This window comes from Centroberyx affinis, unplaced genomic scaffold (genome assembly GCF_046629955.1).
Source record: "Centroberyx affinis isolate AG114_WGS23_722 - 3 ecotype Tasmania unplaced genomic scaffold, CSIRO-AGI_Caff_v1 ptg003531l_1, whole genome shotgun sequence".
NCBI classification, from domain to species: domain Eukaryota; kingdom Metazoa; phylum Chordata; class Actinopteri; order Beryciformes; family Berycidae; genus Centroberyx; species Centroberyx affinis.
Window position 1 is genome coordinate 127,962 of NW_027281475.1, and position 20,764 is coordinate 148,725.

The window sequence follows — 20,764 nt, forward strand, 5'->3', positions numbered from 1 at the left end:
TATTTAAATTAATATATTTATATTTGTGTGGAAAAATTAATTAAATGGATACAAAAATTATATATGTTTTTTTCTCTTTATCCATTGATTGGCGTATTTATTTTAATTCATATTTTTTTATATTTTATTAATGATTCTGTTTAGGCTGTTTTATTCAACTGTGGCAAATATTTATGCTTTAATCTATTTTCCTATTTTTATTTTTATTTCATATTTAGTATTTTAGTTTCCCTCCGTTTCCTATTTTTGCTCTAACATTATAATGAGAAGGGTGTGGCTAAAATGCTAGGTGGGTCTGACCATGGGCTCGGACATGTCATTGACTAAACATTGCAGCGTTTTGACTGCACAAGTCTGCGGCTGCATCACAGTTGCTTACAGTTGCTAGAGACAATATATCCCACTAGATGGTGCTGATTATGCTCATGAGGAAAAACTGCACTGTTTCTAAAATGTTTCCCTTTAGAAAAACTGTTTCCTAAAATGTGAAGATAGTTCTTGCATTCATGTATTCTATACTTGTTAACACAGAAATGGAATTACGATAAAATGTAGAGAGACATTTAAATCCACTAAAGCTTAATGCATTCAGTTAAATCCACACAAAGGAAAGGACTGCAGTCTGCATCAAAGCCCTGACCAGGAGTGAATGACTTGCAATTATGGATTTTAATTTTGTTCTCCATATCTTGAGTTTGCTGTCATTTTTTGCATATGTGAATGCATGTTGTTTTGTGTTTGATATCTCATCCATGTTGTTTTGTTTTGCATGTAGTTATGGCATGAGATACATAGCAAAAGTTCTGAAGAACAGCCTCCATGAAAAGTTTCCAGATGCCTCAGAGGATGAGCTGCTGAAGGTAGAGGGCCTTCATGTATATCTTCATATACATTTCCTTTTATTTGCATACATGTAGTATAATACCTCTTCCTTCCTCAATCGATGCACTGTAGGCTTAATTATCAGTTAGTTTAAGATAGATGTATTGCTCATTAGGCAGTTTGTACCTTAGTTTCTCTGTTGGACACATTATAGAATAACTAGCTAGTAGGGGAAATGTGTGTAATTGTACTAAGAACCACAGTTTGAAACCTAATTTGGCACCAAACACACACAATACTGTGCGTTCCTCAGTGTGTTCAGATTCTGCACACACAGTCCTCTCTGCATGTTTTATTGTAGTAAACCATGCTGAGGTGATTGCCTGTGTATAAATTCATTTTACAAAAGGTTTTATCTATGCATTTGCTGCCTCTTGTGCCAGATTGTAGGAAACCTGCTATACTACCGCTACATGAACCCAGCCATCGTGGCGCCTGATGGCTTTGACATCATCGACGTGTCGGCCGGGGGTCAGCTGCACTCAGACCAGCGTCGTAACCTGGGATCTGTGGCCAAGATGCTCCAGCATGCTGCCGCCAATAAGCTGTTTGAGGGCGAGAACGCACATATGACACCAATGAACAACTACATATCACAGACTTATGAGAAGTTTAGGTGAGAAAGTGAATGAATTTGAAATGAATGTAGCTATAGAGAAAATCCGCTCTGCAATTGTAAGGTAGCTGATAAAAACTTATTTGATTTGTCAAAATGGTTTTCAGCTCAGGGCAATACTCAAGTTTGAACACAGGTAAATCTTCCACATGACAACATCTTAACTGTTTACAGTATGAAGCAGTGGCTCTTGGAGTACATGTTCAATACAATGAACATGGTACAAGGAAAAAAAGATTGCGGGGGGGACAATTCTTGCACTTTTGTGCTATTTTCTTGTGTTTCGGGGGAAAAAAGTGAAAGCTTTTTACTTGGTGTAGCCTACATGAGCTACTGTCTCCTGATGTTGTAAACTTCACTCAGCAATGCTGCTCTTGAGAATGGTTTGCACGCAAAAAAAAATGTTCCATCCAATAAAAAAGCCAAGAGGATGAGATAAATAAAGTGAGCCCTGCTGATAAACCTGTTTCCCCAGTGAGGTCAGGAACAGGGTGAGCTGACGTGGTGGAAGTAGAGGTAAGCCTGGGAGAGGAAGATGCTGTTTTGTTGGAGTGCAGTGTCAGCAACTAGGAGGAGATGTGTCTTCACTCAAATCTCCTGAACTCCAGTCAGCCTTGTACAAATGAGAGAGGGTGAGGGTGTGTGTGTATGCATGAGTGTCCTTTTGTTTTTGGGGAGAAGTTGCATTGCAAGAATTGTCTCTCCCACAGTGCCTAAGTAGCTAATGACTCATCATTACTGGAAATCAATATAGCTTTTTAGCCAAGTTTCTGTAAACTGGTCACCCTAGTTGAAGGACTACAATAAAGTAACAGGTACATTACAGAATGTTTTGCTTTTTGACTAAGGTTGATAAAACAACTTTATAATTTCTTGTGATCTGGCTAGCACAGGACAAGCCTTGGAGACTGATAACCGCTAATGTCCTAATGTTCTTTTCCTCCAGAGTGTTTTTCCAGACGGCCTGTGATGTCCCAGAACCTGAGGAGAAATTTAACGTTGATGAATACTCAGACATGGTGACCCTGAGCAAGCCCATAATCTACATCTCAATAGAGGAGATCATCAATACCCACTCGGTAAACCCAAACGACACGAATCTAATCTGGTCTTCTATTCACCAGATTGGATCAGATCAACTTTTTCTTCCCAAAAATGCAGGAAATTAATAGTTATCATTAAAATAACACCAGTTCAAAGAAACATGCAGTCGCTTCCGTAATATGTATACATTCATAGATTTATGATTCATGCATAGATCTATGGTCTTTCCCTGGTATCAGTCTCTCTGGTCCATGGCCTGTTTCTAACTATACTACTGTTACTGCATTATTTCCTTCTCTCCCCTCTCTATTTTTCTACTTTCTTCTATATTCTGTCCCATTTCATCTCTTTCCCACCCTCTCCTTGTGACCGTTTACTCTGCAGCCACTTCTTTTATTTACTTTATCTTCCCCTCATCCACTTCTCCCATTTCCAGACTGCTTCCTGGGAATGGGAGTAGTGGTGAGAACAAACTCCTCCTGGCCGGCTGAGGACATCAGTTGGTTAAAGCCAGATGTGTTTTTGTCATCTGTGTCACTTTACACTCAACTCACCCAGGGACTAACACAAACAATGGAGATGACGTGCATGTTGCTGTGGGCGGATGTTCTCTCAGCCCTCATTTTGCGCCTATCACTATAGATAATTCATAATTTCGTTTTGTGTTTGATATGTGAAAAAACAGTAGTAGTATGACAAAGAGAAGGCGACTTCCATTTTAGATATTCATTTATTGTGTAGTTAGTGGGCTTGCTGCAAGCAACCTACAAACACCCTAGCAACCACCTAGTACACCCTAGCAACCACCTAGAAACACCCTAGCAACCACCTAGAAACACCCTAGCAACCACCTAAAAGCACCCTAGCAGCCACCTAGTACACCCTAGCAACCACCTACAAACACCCTAGCAACCACCAAGAAGCGCCCTAGCAGCCACCTACTACACCCTAGCAGCCACCTAGAAACAGCCTAGCAACCACTCAAAAACACCCTAGCAACCACCTAGAAACACCCTAGCAACCAACTTTTAACACCCTAACAACCACCTAGTACACCCTAGCAACCACCCAAAACACCCAAGCAACCACCTACAAACACCCTAACAACCACCTAGAAACACCCTAGCAACCAACTTATAACACCCTAGCAACCACCTAGAAGCGCCCTAGCAACCACCTAGTACACTGTAGCAACCACCTAGAAATACCCTAGGAACCACCTAGAAACACCCTAGCAACCACCACGACATCCTAGCTACCACCTAGAAACGCCCTAGCAACCACCTAGTACACCCTAGCAACCACGTACTACGCCTAGCAACCACCTAGAAACACCCTAGCAACCACTAAGTACAGCCTAGCAACCACCTAATACACCCTAGCAACCAGCCAAAAACACCCCAGCAACCATCTAGAAACACCCTAGCAACCACCTAGTACACTCTAGCAACCACCCAAAAACACCCTAGCAACCATCTAGTACACCCTAGCAACCACTTAGTACACCCTAGCAACCACCTAGGACACCTTAGCAACCACTTAGTACACCCTAGCAACCACCTAGTACACCCTAGCAACTGTTTAGAAACACCATAGCAACCACTTAGTACACCCGAGCAACCACCTAGAAACACCCTAGCAACCACCTAGAACACCCTAGCAACCACCTAGAAATACCCTAGCAACCGATAATCTACAGCAAGCCCATGCATTTTCTCCAGGAAATGTATTCTAGTTATGTAACGTATCTGTGCTCTTGGAAATCCCTTTCTTGAGGAAGGGAAAGAAAAATGGATGGTTTCACAGCAAAGTAGGATCACTTCAAAGCAAAGGAGACTGAGTTTTGCATGTGCATATAAGCAGCACGGGGTGTCCTTTTCTGATATTATCTGTATGTGTGCATTTGATCACCCTGCCTCCCTTTCCATCTGCATTCCAGGTAGCTGATTAAAAAGACTTGATGCTTCTACATACTATATGCTTCATACATAATGATGTAACTCTATTTTTTTTGGCATTTAGTGAAAAGGAATGGCTTTAGCTTAACTTGTAAAAGAAAGCTTAGCACTTTTGACCCATAAATCTGGATCCTGTTCAGTTGTTGCTCTGTGGATAATCAAGGTTCATTCAACCTGTCACAATATGCCTGACTTTAAATTGATCACACAGTCATTCTGTGTTTATTTAGCTGCTGTTGGAGCATCTGGAGGCCATCTCTCCTGACCACAACGACCTGCTGCATGAGCTGCTGCAGGACCTGGGAGACGCCCCCGATGTAGAGGCGCTGCTCGGTACTTGCACACACACATTCACAGTAAAGCATTTGGTTCTGCAACTGCAATAAAATAAAACTGCATATATGATTTTAACCTTTAGATATCCACTAAAGGTTTGAAGAGCACCTTTTGAGCTACACACTTTTGCACATTCATACAGTTAAATATGTCTACTGTTGACATTAGACATTAGTTATTGAGGGAAGGGAGCATTTGCTTTCCTCCCTTAGATTTCAACCCTCCATTCAAAACCCCACATCACTAACCTTTACCCTACTCCTGCTTCAATATTTTTTTTTTATCAATTTGTTTGCCATATACCTTGTTAAGTTAATAACAAGTTGGCCATAGCTGTTTTATCACTTTTCATGTTGTGCTGCTTAACCTCAGGTGAAGGAGCTGTTGACCCTAACGACCCCAACAAAGACAGCGCCCTGAGCCAGCTAGGAAAGACGGAGATCTCCCTCACCCTAACCAGCAAGTTTGAGCTGCTGGAAGGGGATGACAAAGACATGAAGACACTCATGACAAAGTAAGTTTATTGATGGGGGCAATTGAGACAAAAATCCTTCAAGCAAAGACTTTTGTCAAGTCCTAAATTTATAAATGTTTACCAATACACAGGATTTGATGTTGCAATCCTTGGGGAGCATTCAGCCAAATTCAAATGTCAAAGGAATGATGTACTAACCCACAAATGGTGAATTACAGAGGACATCAGGCCATGCCTTCATTATCTTATAATATTGTGACACATAATTCCATGAAATGCATCACACTGAATCAGACTTATTCAGAAGTACTGAATACAGAGTTTGGAATGGCTGGTAGTTGGCCTGCAAACTGCAGGCTCATAGAGGGTTGAGCATATTTAGAAGCCAGAAATAACAACATATAAATTCTGTGTGACACAATTCTGTATGTACTGTCCTTTTGGACACAGAGTATGTTTCTTAGAGGCTATCTCTCAGTGGCATGTCTTTGTTCTCTTTCCTGCCCCTCTATCATTTCCTGCTCAAGCAGGAAGCGGTTTGGTGGTCAGGGTTATCTTGGCTATAAAGATGTATCCATTTGCGCCAGTTCCTTACAGGACCTAGTGAAGTAGGCTGTATTGGAAGGATGGCCTCGTCCTCAGCTGCTGGCGCATATTTATCTTCAGTGATACAATATATGTGCATGTCAAAGCCCATAGCATATGGTAAATTGTCATTACCGTTTCATGTGATCACTGTCCTGGCTGACCAACAGTTTTGTTTGGGTTCGTAGGCCATGCCAATAGTTACCAATACCAAGGTATCTGATTCTTTCCAATGATTTAATAATATCAAACTTGATGGATTTTTTCATAACCCATCATAATTCAAAATGCTGACTGGGGGGGGGGGCTTTAGCATAGTTAGATATTCAACAAAGTTGACACCCCATTTTCAGGGAAAGACAGTTACAAGACAGAAGCATCTTCTGTGCACGTAGAGGAAGAAGATACAAGGCAGGGTGATGTTATTTATGTTATGTATTTAGGCGAGAAAGGAAGGTATAGGAGAGGGGGAGATGAAGTGTTTCTGCATAGAGATGAGTTTTCAGTTTATGACGGAAGGTCCGGAATGTTTCTTCCATCCTGACTGAGAAAACTGATTTCTACTTGGTAGTAACAGGCATGTTACATGTCTTGAGGTTTTTAAGTGATCTGTTGATCAGGAATACTATTTTAGTCATACTAACACATTGTTAGGCTACATGTTAACAGTGTCACTAGTTAGTAACTAGAAATGTTGTATGAACTTGGCATGGTACAGTATATAATATCCACGTTCGAATATAAAACACTGATCTCTATCTGATGACAACAAGCAAACAATCCATTTCTGTGTGTGTGTATGTCAGGACTAAGAAGCTCATAGTAGATGTGGTTCGGATCCAACCTGGAGAGACTCTACCTGAGACTCTGGAGACCCCGGCCACTACCCTGCAGGTGATATTATGATGAGCTGTGTTTACTTTTTTACATGCCATATACCCAACATACATTTTCTTTCATCAAAAGGATATATGCAATTTGTTTTTTGTTTGCACTGCAGTGTGCTAACAATTTTGCTTATAAGTCTGACTTTCTCCCTCAAGGAGTCGGAGCATGCCAAGATCGTAGAGCGCCGTGCGGTCCAGGATGCCCAGACGCCAGAAGGTCTGAAGAGCAGCCAGGCGGTACTGGAGGACAGCCAGCTGCCACTGGAGCAGAAGAAGAGGAAGATCCTCAGGAACCTCCGTACCTTGGAGCAGGCTGGCCTCGTCACTGCAAGTAACAAGTACCAGGACCTCATCAATGACATATCAAAGGTATATATGCATCTCTTATACATACGCACTTACATACTTGTAAACAGATGCATGCTTCCAATGGTAACTTTTCAGCATCGTCTGTGGTCTGTCCAGTTTCCAATTTTGCAAAGGTGTAGCTAAAACATGTATTTGACAGGACATTCGCTACCAAAGACGCTACAGACAGAGGAGGAAGGCGGAGCTTGTGAAGCTCCAGCAGACTCTGACCGCGCTCAACTCTAAGACGGCCTTCTACCAGGACCAGATGAACTATTATGACACCTACATCAAGACCTGCCTGGATAATCTCAACCGGAAGTGAGTTGTACCTACGTCTCTTAAACCTTGTGGTGAAGAAGAGTTTTTCAACAGACTTTTCCTTGCTTTTTGTACATTATGTCCTTGCTTCTTGTTATTTTTTTTTTGGATGGATTGATGGATGGATGGGTGGAGATTTAATTTGATTTTAAACACAGATTACCTTGTGTATTGTGTGTACCCAGAAATTCACGCAGGTCTATCAAATTGGACAGCAAAGGAGAAGAGAAGGGCAGTAAGAAGTGGAAGCAGCAGTCTCTGAAATACACTGCTGCCAGGCTGCATGAGAAGGGAGTCATCCTGGAGATAGAGGGGCTGCAGACCAACCAGTAAGTCTAGTTGATCGCCGCTCGGACAGCTACTGGACAGGGCTGGGTGTCCCAAAACTTTTTACCGCTACTTTGTATCATTGATCTGAGACGAAGTTGAACTTTGTGCAAAAAGGCCCTTGGGAAACCCATCTAAATTTGTACATTGTGGTATAATTGGTAGGCCATGACACATCTGCAAGATTTCAAGGTAATGTAGATGACCAATTCTGCCAACAGTTGTGACCAACAGTATTAATTTAATAATACTTTTGTTCCTTACTTTCCAGCTTCTTATAAACTTTGATTTGATTCTCAATTCAATTTCTCAATTTTGTATATCTCTCCATCCTTATTGCAAGCTATATATCACTCTTCAACAAGGCCTCAAAAATTGCTATATATGCCTATATATCATGGCCAAAATAAAAAAGAACCTATTGCTAGCCAGCACATGCAAACTTGTGACTATAAAGAGTCTCATACATGCAGTGGATTCAATCCAACAAGAGGCCGTAGCTTTCATCAATCCAGTTGTATCCCAGTGTAGGAAATGCTGATTTTTTTCCCAAGCAAGGAGAGGAAGGATGCCTGTTAAAAGTACTGAGAATGGGCTATAAACTGGCTTTGATGTACAAACAGTGGTATGAGCTGTGTCAGCATTCTCTGTGCGGAAGGAAAAATATCATTAGGGATATTGTTAATTGAGTTGACATCCTCCTTCATGACCCACCTCCTCCGTTATTCTCAAGATCAATACCTTCCTCCTCATTATTTTATTGAGTTAAAATGCCATACTGCACCAGAGAGAAAATTAAGCGCAATTGTGTAAACACAAAGCCATATATGATAAATAAAAAATGCTTCCTCTTTAGACTAATTCACTACAAATACGCAGTCAAAATCTGTCGAAGAAGGCAAAGTGAGCTTTGTAGATTTATAATTCATTCTGCTCATCATTTGTAGGATCATAATTCCAGTTTCTTGAAAGTACTATATATTATGCCAAAATCAACTCCCATTTGAATGTTGGTGTCCTAGAATAACAGGACTAACGCAGATGATATCCTGTGTTCTCGCTTTTTTCATTAATTTATCTCATGTTATTGTCTTTTTCCCCTTAGGTTCAAAAATGTCATGTTTGACATCTCACCCTGTGAGGAAGTTGGGGATTTTGAGGTGAAGGCCAAGTTTATGGGAGTTGAGATGGAAAAGGTCCAGCTTCATTTCCAGGTAAACGCTTCCCCAGTGTGTCAGATTTTCACAAAATAAAGTCTCACTAGCCAGTAAATCCTGCTGACAGAGGGTTAACTTTCCTGTTCCCATTACTGGGCTACTAGCAGAAAATATTATGAAAATAAAGCAATTGTTTTCCATTTTTGTCAACCAGACTACAGTAATGAACACACTTGTAAGGGTGTTCATATCTCTGTATTGAGTATGAAAGAATGATTTATTGGTATGTATATTGGTCAAAATGACTTAAAGGAAAAAACTGGTTGTATAGCTTAGGCCACATTTTGAGAAAAAACATTTATTGAAGATTCCCCTTCAACTATCATGATAAAGATAATACAATTGAATTGACTTGTTTGGATTTGTATATTTGAGTCTGAGATCACATCTATGGGATTTTCTGTTTCCAGGACCTCCTTCAACTGCAGTACGAAGGAGTGGCCGTCATGAAGATGTTTGACAAGGCCAAAGTGAACGTCAACCTGCTCATCTTCCTCCTCAACAAGAAGTTCTATGGAAAATAAGAGAAGAAAGCAAAGGAGGGGAGGAAGCAACAGGAGCGGAGGAGGAGGAGGAGGAGGGTGTTTTTGAAAGGATTGTGCCTTCTGACAGTGCTGAGATAGTGACAAATTCTTATGAGGGGAAAACATTGAATGGTGCAAGTGTTAGCAGGACAATCAGGCTGGTGAACCCCAAAGACTTTTGTTTCATCTGATTATGATTAGATTGATCACAGTATACCAAAATGAAATGTCAACTAGTTTGTTGTATTTGTCTAATTAAATATATCTGTTCTGTTTATGTTCTGTTTTTTTTTTTTTTTCAAGGTGATTGTAAATTGAATATATTTTTAAGAATTATATTGTAATTGCATTCATGTTTTATATGTATAAGATACTAGGAAACACATTGTTATGAAGAAAAAAATGTAAAGCTTTGATGGAATCTCAGACAATGCAGCACTGTCCATTAGGTCAGACAAGGATCTATAAGGGAGTCTGCAGCTCCACTGCAGCCCTGCTAGCCTGCATGGACATGTGAAATACAGTAGTTTACCAGTGCCTTTTAATTCAGAAAGCATTTAAAAAATATCATTTTTAAAAACTACAAATGAAGATTTTTTTTTTAATAAAATATGTACTATCAAAGTATAAATGAAATAATTTTTAATGCTTTAAAGAGGTGCTTAATAAATTACAAATGTCCATAATTGTTTGCTGCTGTTGTTTAGAAATCTACTCTCATCTCTACAGTGATTTCCAACATCAATCTATCAACCATTGCTTTTCTCAGTCCTAGTGTCTGCCAACCTTTCATTTATTTGAGGGAAAACATATTTACCCGACTTTGATTGAAGGTTAAGGGAAGTAATTATTCATTTCTGTGTACTGGGAGGAAACGAGGCTCCGCAGGCCCTGTGGAGTGGGGAGGAGGCGGATTGTCCTGACTAGACTCTTAACTGTTATACCCTGTTTCTTGCTGCAGGAGAACACTTCAGTGACTCTTGTAGCAACCAGATAATCTCATATTGGCACACTGTGGGGTTTTAAAATATTTATAAGAAATGAAACAATCACTCTCAGCCATGGTTTACTCATCAATAGGGTTGTTAGTATTATTTTCTCTCCAGAGCTCGGCATTTATCCCCCCAAATGGTAAGTTGGCTGCTTAATTGTATCATTTTTGGTCCATCATTGACCTGTGATTAGCTCATGCTGTATTAGTTATTTAGATTCTGAACTTCATGTGACGTATGAAAAAAAAATCAACCTATTCCCTGCTAAATGATTTCACGATTTGCTTTGTGTGCCTCCAGTTTTACGCACGCATTTAATTATATGGTAAATTTGTTTAGCACCTAGGTGATTTATATGGTAGTATTGATTAAAAACGATGGATATGGCATCATCCTATGAAACAACTGCAGCAACTGCATGTTATATATTGCCTTAATTTGTGTTGCGCTATATTGGAGACGTCTTTTACGCACGAATGTCCCTGCATACAGCGCGTCATGACAGGACTGGGCTTACGAGAATTACCTTCTAGTTGAAATTATAAACACGAAAATAACACTTCTTCTGCGAATTTGTGATCAAATGAAAGTTGGGTTTGGAAGTTCCATCAGAATATACTCACTTATATGATTTTGGTTTGAAACGTTTGATTTGAACGTTTCATTTTTAATTAGCCCACTGAAAAAAATACGTTTTGCACAATATGTAGCTTAATTCACTGTATATAATACTAATCTATTCCACTCTATCTCTCTTTGTCTCCATAGGCTCGGAGCCCTTCCTGAGGACTTTTTCTGGTCACTTTGTCATGGTGACTGATGAGCCAATAGACTATGTTGACCTGTCTGTGTTGAATGACAGGGGGTCCGGCTCAGGCGCGGAGCAGGAGCCAGTGAAGAAGCACAGCCACCACGGCCCACACCGCCCTCCCAAGAAGCAGTATTCTGTCTCAGACGAGGCCAAAGGCTTTCTCCAGGGTCGCTTGGCAACTACCTTCGTACCGACCGTTTACACCTTCGTCTTCATCATCAGCGTGCCCCTCAACCTTGTTGCCGTGGTGATGTTTGTGCGTCGCATCCGTCCCAGGAAGCCGGCGGTGATCTACATGCTGAACCTGGCCTGCGCTGACCTGCTGTTTGGCCTGCTCCTTCCCTTCAAGATCGCTTACCATTACAATGGCAACAACTGGATTTACGGCTCCTTCATGTGCAGAGTTGTCACAGCAGCCTTCTACTGCAACATGTATTGCTCTGTCCTGCTCATGATGTGTATCAGTATAGACCGCTTCCTGGCTGTGGTTTACCCCATGGACTCGCTGACGTGGCGCAGCCCTCAAACGGCTTCTGCTGTGTGTGTTGCCATGTGGCTCCTGGGCCTCGGAGGGGTGATGCCACTGCTGACCTCAGGGCAGACCATCCATTTACCGGACCTGGGCATCACCACCTGCCACGATGTGCAGGATGTGGACAAACTACAGGCTTACTACCTTTACTTCTTCCCCATCTACTCCTCTGTCTTCTTCTTCATTCCCCTTATCTTCACTGTTGTGTGTTATGTGCGTATCGTCCAGGCGCTGGCCGCAACCAATGTGGAGAACCGCTCCAAGAAGACTCGGGCGGTGGTGATGGCTGTGGCTGTGCTGGTGGTGTTTGTGGCCTGCTTCACCCCCACTAACATCATCCTGATGGTTCACTATGTTCAGCTGGCCCATAAGGGCAGTGACAGTTCCTACCAGGCCTACCTGCTCTCCATGTGCGTAGGTAGCCTCAGCTGCTGTCTGGATCCAGTCATCTACTACTTTGGCTCCTCCCAGTGCCAGAGGCAGGTGGCAGCGCTGCTAGGATGCAGGCTGCTGCCAGGGTCAGACAGCAGCTCAGAAACCGGAAGTACCAGAACCAGCGGGCGGACGGACAGCACCAAGTCAAGCAAGATGGAGAGCCTTCAGACCGCTCTGGGGAGCCATTACAGGAGGCTGATAGCTTGAGGGACCTAGTGTAGACTTTGGGGCCCTTTTGCAAACTGGCACACCCACAATGTCAAGCATCAAAGAAAACGTCTTAAGTTGACTCAAAATAAATCTGCTATTCTAACACTCTAAACCTGTTATTTCCAAATATGTAGTTCAGGTTTGAAAAAGGTTTTGGAGTTAGAGGTTGACTGTGTCCAGTGCCTGGCTGTACTGGAGTTTTTTGCACTTATAAATTAACTTCATTGTTTTATCATTGTTTACATAATGAACCGGTTTGCTTTTTGCCATTCTCTCATCATGCATTTCATCCACCAGTACACAGTGTGACAGTCTGTATCAATATGGACTCATTTCATAGACAGCTTTGTGAAAATGTCCTGCCATTCTTTTACATTTTTTCTTCCATATACTTGTTTTGAATGAATTATGGAAATTAAGCAGTTAGTGTGCAATTCAGAAGGTTTTATTCTTAAGCAAAATTATCTGTGATGTAGTAACCACTTTCAAGACAAAAAAGTGGATCTGACACCGCGGTCTTGTTCCATAATGCAATATATCATCAACTGTTACAAGTAAGCTTTGATAAGTAAATATACACATATATAAAACAGATTGAACATAGTTGTTACTTGGTTTATTGGCACTCATGAAGCCAAATAAGTCTGTATATGATCCTAAAATGCAAAAGGCACGGTTGGTACTCGTGTAGAATTCAATCACAACAAACCTACTACATTTATTTTTGCTTCATACTAATATTCATGTATCTTCAGCCTCTGTTTTTTTTCTTGCTCACTCTGCACTCTCCTTGTTGTCTGGGCACAGCTCTGAAACACACAGGGGGGAAAACAGGGATAAAATGAAAGAGAAGAAAGAGTAATGCAAGCCATTCTATTTATCTGGTATCAGAGAGGATGTTTGCTCCATTGCCATTTCCTGACCATGTGCATACTGTGAGGACATGTGCGGTGGTGAAAGTCATGTTGCATCACCACCTTGTGGTTACTTGTGTAAGTTGAGTAAATTCCTGCCTGTAAGAATCTAGATTGTGTCATACAAGTGAGTGAGGCTTTGCTCTTAGCTGAAATTAGTTAAGGAGAGGAGAAAATAGCGTTACTGACCTGTTTTCCCATCATAGGTGTGGAAGTTCTCCGGGAAGTTCAGACACCCAACCTGTTTCTTGAAAATTTCAACATCTTTGGGATCAATTTTCCCTGTCCTTGCTGAGAGGGAAGGGAGAATTAAAAACTTAAAAGATGATGACACAATTTAATGGGAATGTGCACATTTGAAACCCTGACCCTTTTGACTTACTGAACTGCATGAGGTATCTACCGGTGACGTCCCCGTTCCGAAAGGTATCGGTCCACAGCAGGCAGTCAGAGCAAGTCTGCAGAATATGCCCTTTGTGATCTGACAAATTTTCTTTAAAAGCAGAAAGCAGAGTGATTGATTATTTTATTATCTGTGTGTATGTCTGTTGTGGATAGTAGCATCACTCCAATTTGGTCAAAAGTTGTATTTCTGCCTTAATCAATATCTCATCTACTGTCATCTATCCAGTCAATGTCATTCCAAAGACATGAGCCTCTAAATCTCCTCTATTTAGTCATACATCAGATTCTGATGTTTACTCACTGCGAAATATGGTAGCAACTCCTGAGACTGTTGCATTTGCCTCACCCAAGATACACCGATTACTGAGAGACAAGAATAACCACTTAACATACATGAGAATTTTGTTATCACAAGCTTAAAATTTAAGTTGCCGTATGAATAGGAAAACATAGTAATATTTATTTTCCAAAGCTTTTTACTGTGTGAATCCATCTATAATTAACTAAATCACCAGACTTACAAGCAGTGATCTCCCCAACGTAAAGTTATGATTTGACTGTCAGAAGTGGGAGACAAGTCTATCCAGGAGCTTTTTAGAGACTCCAGTGCCTTGTGGTAAGGCTTGGGGTCACCGGACCCCATCACATACACCCATCTCCCAAACACCTGCACATCAAAGAAAAAAAAAGTATCAAAAGTCTTGAGAATAATGCAGCTAATCAAATACATAGCTAAGAAAGAGCATAAGCACAACTTACCAATTTGGGGTCCTCTGGTATAAAAGGTTTGACCAAGTCCTTACAGTCGGGTGAGGATGCAGCGCTGAGGGAAGTCAGAGCCAGCAGTGATACAACAACACACACAGCCATGGTGAGGGAGAGAGAGATGGAGACGAGGTGGAGGAGGGAGAGACAGTGGCACTGCAGAGGATGCTGCTGCTGCTGAAGCCACAGCAGAAAACCCCCAATACTGATTCATTTTCCCTCCGGACTTTCAAACAAAAAGGTGGTTGTGCAAGTGCTAATACGGGGGAGGAGGGGATTCTTTACATGCTCAGATGCACCGGTGAAGGCCTGTTAATGACCATGCAGAGCCATGCAGATTTCTTTTACTCCACACTGAATGGCCTGCTCCTCAGTCTGGTCTAGTCCTCCATCGCCCATGCTGCTGCCCCCGAATGAACTCAGGCACACTGCCAGGACTTGTCTTTGGTTGTAGAAGTGTTTCGAAGGGACCTGAAGCAGCTTTTCTTTCTTAGAGGGCACCGCTTCAAAGTTTTGACGTCTTCTTTCTCCTCTTCCTGGTGATGTTACCCAGCAACAGCCTTTGTTGGTGTTTCTGGGAACTTAAGTGTATCTTAGAAGAGCTGTAAATGTTTTTGATGAACCGTATAATCTGGAGGCATGAGTCAGCAGTGTCTTAAATCTGAAAACTTCCATTGTATTTGAAAAAGGATAAAGAAGTGTTTCAATTCAGAGATACAAGTCAGATGACCATCTTTCTGAATTAGGGTAGGAAGAAACAACAGCAGAACACAGCACACAATACAGAGGCACACTAAAAGTTATCTTTATTTACCGCACACAAAATAATTAGTTATATATTCAACCATTCACAGAGATTGTTACGTTGATGTGAAGGAGGCATTCCAGTTGATTTTTCAGCTGTTGTCTGCCAAAATATGCCATGAGCTATTCAGATTTGACTAATTGTGTTAAATCATAAAAGGTCATACACATTTACATTAACAGTAACATTACTACACATTTCAATCAAACGCCACCAACATTATACATCAATTTACTGGCTGCAGATCTAACATGACTTTACACCAGCAGAACTTGTAATCTTGCTCTAACCAACTGAATGACATAACACAAAATGACACCAATGGCTATGCAGATCATAACACAACACTGACTCACTAACTATGCATTTGCTAAACAAGATTTGTTTGGATGTGTCAGCGACAGGACATGGGTGGGCTCTGCTTTACTGTGCAGTTGGCTCAGTAGTTTCGGCGTTCTCTGTATTATCAGTAGGCTTTGCAGTTGCTCTATTATCTGCACATAGATCTGAAATAAGAGAAAATGATAGAATAGTGAAAGAGGTAGCGTACAGATAAAACACAACAATGCACTTTGATCATTCAATGGGGAAGGAGAAAGATGCTGCACTACAACTGAGCCTGACCTGTGCCTCCAAAGTGGTACTCAGGGAGGAACTTGAGACACTCTGCCTGCTTCTTGAAGGTCTCTAATTCAGACGGCTCCAGCTTCCCGGTCCTTGCTGTAGGGAGGGAGGAGGGAAAGGAGAAGGGCGAGGTGAGCAACAGTGACAAGTGGGAAAGTAATATATTTAGGTGCTGACCAAAAAATTAAAATGATATGTGTATTGATTTCAATCTGATCCCTTGTGCCCTAGAACTGAAAAGGCACACTCAAGTAAAAACAGTCAGTCTTACTGAAGAGGAAGAGGTATCGCCCCTTTGTCTCTCCATCAGGAAGGAGGGTGGTGTCTTCAGACAGCAGGCAGTCAGAGCAAGCCTCATAGTATTTCCCATCATGATACGAAGTGTGACCGTTGATATTAACTATGAAACATCGGGATGACAAGGCACTCAGACAAATGCATATGAGTGTGCTGGGTGTGGATTCATGTTTGTTCTAAGACTCCACTGAACTTTCTCATTTTTTCAGAGATATTGAGATATTGAGATAGACAATATCTGTAAATGTGGAGCCATGTGAGATTCAGGATTAGTTTCCCACCCACACTTCTGTAAAGTGCTTTGTATAAAAGCTTTCACCAAATGGCATTATACAGCACAGAGAGAGATAGAGAGTAAATTAAGGAGTAATCAAGATAAATATGGTAAATATTTCCAGATACATACAGGTGGTGTGACTGGTCATTCCTGAGATGGTGGCATTGGCAACACCTTGAAGGCATTTATCTTCATCTCTTCAATGTAAGAAAAACAAATTAAAAAACAATCAGTATCAGCTTTTGATATATACTTATAAGTGTGAAATTTTCTATTAAAAAGTCAATTAAAAGCTCCAAACCAATTCTTCATTTGTGAGAGAAAATGAAATGCTAAAACATCAACAATCATCACTATCTGATACCATGTGACCAGTGATTTCTAGTCAGCAGTCTCTTACAGGCGGTCTGCCCAGTAGATGGTGATGACTCCGCTGTCTGAGGAGGCGGACAGCTCCACCCAGGAGCTCTTCACTGACACCAGGTCGCTCTTCAGGCCGGGCTCGTCCCACGACCCCACATGCAGCACCCATTTCCCATAGATCTGCCAACCACACATCACAACTGTTCACTCTCCAAAACTGGACCTTTTTATAACGGAGACTGCATCTTACTGTCACGACCATCATAAGGGGGGGTCCATCATTCCTTTTCCACATAACAGTATGCTGTATTTTTCTCCTTAAAAATGACTTAATATTGTTCTTTTTCTGTCAGACATTGTACTATTTCTAAAAGTTATATAATATTGGACTTTTTCTGCTATAAAAGTACATAATGCACGTTTTTTTTCTGTTAAGAAGGTACATACAGTATTACAGATACCTTAAATAGGATTGATATCCTTAAAGGATGCATTTATTAATGCCTATAGGAAAGATACAGTATATTTGCAATTTAAAAAAAATATTGAAAGAGATACAAAATGCACCTTTAAGTTATTTTCTCTAAGAACATTGCAATGAATAACTAACCAAACACATAACTTTCAATTTTCTACTGTATTTTTTAAGACTTCACATACACCTTTCTCCAAAATATTTGTTACATTTCTCATTTGTAAAGAGCCTGTCCTCTCTTAATATTTTCACAGCAGTAACTACATTTATGAAAGTGAGGTAAAAAAAAAAAAAAAAAGACAAGACAAAAATACAAGAAGCTCAGTTTTTAAGGCACACCAACGCACACCACTGCACTTGACAAGCTCCGCACGCACAGTACGACCAGCTGAGAACAATGATCACTTCATACCGATACTTACGGGGCTGTGGCTGTCCAGGACCAGGGGTTTAACCAGCTCTTTACAGTCCGGCTCAGATGCGGCGCCCAGGGAGGCGAGAGCCAGCAGAGCGACAACCAGCTGTGCAGCCATGGCTAGAGACAGCAGGCAGCCAGACACCGATACTAATGTCAGGGATCCTGCCAGATACAGCCTCCTCAAAGGAACCAGAGGAGGTGTTCCATAACAGTGGGTTGGGCCACACACACACGCACACACACACACACACACACACACCCACACACACCCACAGAGACACACACACACACACACAGTTTCTCACCACCGAACCATGAAGATACACTGGATTGTGCACAATGCGAATTGCACAACAAATATATAACACATTGTTCAACAAACATAAATATATGTTGTTGCATAATAGTGTGTAGATACACACACACACACACACACACACACACACACACACACACACACACACACACACACACACAAACACACTCTTCCTCTCCTGGGGGGATGGAGCAGTTCTCTTTTCACATCCAGTCAGCAGGGACTTGTGTCCTATTTCATCTTATTACATAACAGCAGCAGGTCAGCCAGCTGGCAGAGGCTGAATAGCGAGACCCCTGCATCTTTCAATATGTGAATACCCCCCTACACAGAGACACACACAAAGAGAGAAGAAATATAAAAAACACACTCACACACAACCCACTCCCATCTCCACCCCTTATTCCGACAACAACAGTTGCTTTGAACCATTTAAAATCTTCCCATAACTACTTTTATTTTGAATTCACTCATTCACGTCTTTGTGATACAGCGAGAGGGAAGATGAGCAGAGCGCACTGCAGTACAAGTCTGACATCCACAGATAGGCAGCTGCAACATCAAGTAGCTTTTTAGTTTCCTTAGGGCAGGTACGAGCTTACATAACATTTTCCCTTTTATTCTTTAGAGGAAACAGACAAGTTGTTCCCTACATAACTGCAGAAGAGGGAAATAATTGATAATTGATAATAATAATAGTGTGATATTTTATAGACGCTCATAGGGAAATCTGAGGTCAGAGGTCAGGATCATTTACAGAATAGCAGGGGTTCGGTGTCCTGCTCACAGACACTTCAGCAGGATATGTACTTCCTGCAGAAAAACAGCGGTACCTCAGCAACCTGTCAGCTGTCTAACAGTATTGCTTACTCAATGCACTTTCGCAACTGCACTGTCAGATGTGGGGGAAAGGTCGATCCGGCAGCTGTTGAGGTTTTTCAATATCTGGAAATCTTTGTTATCTGAGGTCCCAAACATGGGAAATCCAATGAGTATGTTAAGAGTTTGTTTCCAAAACAACTTGTATTTGGAAAAGAAATCATTACTTGCAGTTCATGATTCCACATCTCTATCCTGTCTGTAAAACAGTTTTGTCAATCAAAAACTAACATCCTTATATAGTACAGTTATAATTGAGATTGCACACACACAGACACACATAAGAAATAGTAGAAGTAGGTGTTTTTCAGATGGGGGACATCTCATGTTGGAATGATACACTTGATATATTTTTAGGTTTGTGGACCTTTTTTGTTGAAATTTCAGCTTGTGGCTGGCATGAGATTTTAGTACATGAGGTGTTTGTACTGTCTTCAATAGGACTATAGCATGAAAACATTGCTTAAGTTACAATAATAGATGTAGTATTTGGGGGGGGGGGGGCAATATTGAACCACAAACCAAGACTGATGTGTCCACAGTAGAGCGGTGTTATAAGCAGGGAGACTAGGATTCAAGCCCCGACTCGGTCAAGCAAGCATCCGCCCGACTGTAGAGTTTTTGCTGAAGTGTTTTTTTTTTCCCTACAGAGGTCAATCAAGTATCACATTATCATTTCACCATGCAAACACCTGGATCAAATATCCACCAAACGTTGCTGGTCATGACCTGTGTCCAAAAGCTCAAATTACACCCAAGTCATTAAAAAAAGTTGCTTTAACAGCTTAAAATGTCACCGGTCCATATTCAGTTGATAAACAGAAAGACAGACAAATATCACCTTTTGGATTTGAAAAAAGAGACAGCAAACTGGATGCCCCATCACAGCAAGAAGAGCACAGTGTGACTCTGTACAGATGTGCACTCACAGTGCTTTGAGGCTCTATTTTGTAACACGCAAGAACATCAAACAGATGCCAAGTTTTTTCAATAGTTTTTTATGAACTACAAGCCATATTGAAAAAGGGGGAGATGCCTGCTTAACATTTCTTTAACAATAATTGTTTATAGAGAGCTATGGAGAATTAGTCCCTTTGAGCATGTGAGAGTTATTATGCAGTAAAATGTGAGTCTAGTGAACTGAGGTGACAGCAACTTGTTCCAGCAGGAACGAATGCTTGCAAAATGTTCCAAAGCCACATTCTTCCTCTTCTTTCAGGGAAATCATCCAACAGTATAAACAACGTGTGAAAGGGCTGCTTCCCCCCAGAGTTTCTCATAGCTGTGTACAACAGTTGCTCTCCATCCTTCAAGGAGGCCCTCCGACAACTAGACAACATGAAAGGCCTGGTGGCGGGGTGAAGACAAATATGCAGCAACAAAACATCGCTCATTCAGTTTTTAGCTCAGCTGAGTCACACACTCTGTTTCAGTCACTAATAACAGCTGCTTTCAGCCATATAAGACTTTTCTTAACTTCTTTCATATTGTTGCCGGTTGGGTGGGCCAGCGTTTTGCAGAAACCACTGGGGGCTCATTGTGAGGTGCTTTGGGTGAGAGCGTCAGTTAAATGCCTAAAATGTAAATTTAAAACAGTTCTGCCGGCCCAGGAGCCTTAGTGCATAAATAGTGCATATACCCAAAATAGAAGCATGCACACTTTTTTCTATGCAAAGCTTTGGTTTTATAAAAGAAACAAACATTCAGGTGGTGTCCATCATGTTTG

General features: G+C 41.3%; 3 protein-coding genes across 5 annotated transcripts in view; 2 read left to right on the top strand and 1 right to left on the bottom strand.

The window, feature by feature from the left end:
* iqgap2 (IQ motif containing GTPase activating protein 2) overlaps window positions 1-10,179 on the top strand; it is a 40,216-nt gene extending 30,037 nt beyond the window's left edge. For all 3 annotated transcript variants that reach the window (XM_071539887.1, XM_071539886.1, XM_071539888.1), the window contains 11 exons: window positions 776-860; window positions 1,266-1,498; window positions 2,445-2,577; window positions 4,731-4,833; window positions 5,209-5,350; window positions 6,703-6,790; window positions 6,940-7,152; window positions 7,292-7,452; window positions 7,638-7,781; window positions 8,885-8,993; window positions 9,407-10,179. In XM_071539887.1, coding sequence (XP_071395988.1) covers window positions 776-860; window positions 1,266-1,498; window positions 2,445-2,577; window positions 4,731-4,833; window positions 5,209-5,350; window positions 6,703-6,790; window positions 6,940-7,152; window positions 7,292-7,452; window positions 7,638-7,781; window positions 8,885-8,993; window positions 9,407-9,520 — 1,525 coding nt within the window. In that variant the 3' untranslated portion in view covers window positions 9,521-10,179. The remainder of the gene's footprint in view (window positions 1-775; window positions 861-1,265; window positions 1,499-2,444; window positions 2,578-4,730; window positions 4,834-5,208; window positions 5,351-6,702; window positions 6,791-6,939; window positions 7,153-7,291; window positions 7,453-7,637; window positions 7,782-8,884; window positions 8,994-9,406) is intronic.
* Window positions 10,180-10,510: 331 nt separating this feature from the next.
* On the top strand, window positions 10,511-13,400 carry f2r (coagulation factor II (thrombin) receptor). Its single transcript, XM_071539909.1, has 2 exons — window positions 10,511-10,651; window positions 11,281-13,400. The coding sequence occupies exons 1-2, from the start codon at window positions 10,561-10,563 to the stop codon at window positions 12,495-12,497; spliced, it is 1,308 nt and encodes a 435-aa protein (XP_071396010.1). The 5' UTR covers window positions 10,511-10,560; the 3' UTR covers window positions 12,498-13,400.
* Window positions 13,401-15,377: 1,977 nt separating this feature from the next.
* Window positions 15,378-17,992, bottom strand: LOC139661478 (uncharacterized). Its single transcript, XM_071539917.1, has 6 exons — window positions 17,848-17,992; window positions 16,988-17,130; window positions 16,717-16,784; window positions 16,285-16,413; window positions 16,014-16,109; window positions 15,378-15,895 (listed from the first exon to the last, which is right to left on the bottom strand). Exons 1-6 carry the CDS (start codon window positions 17,956-17,958, stop codon window positions 15,813-15,815), a joined length of 630 nt encoding a protein of 209 aa, XP_071396018.1. The 5' UTR covers window positions 17,959-17,992; the 3' UTR covers window positions 15,378-15,812.
* Window positions 17,993-20,764: the final 2,772 nt, after the last annotated feature.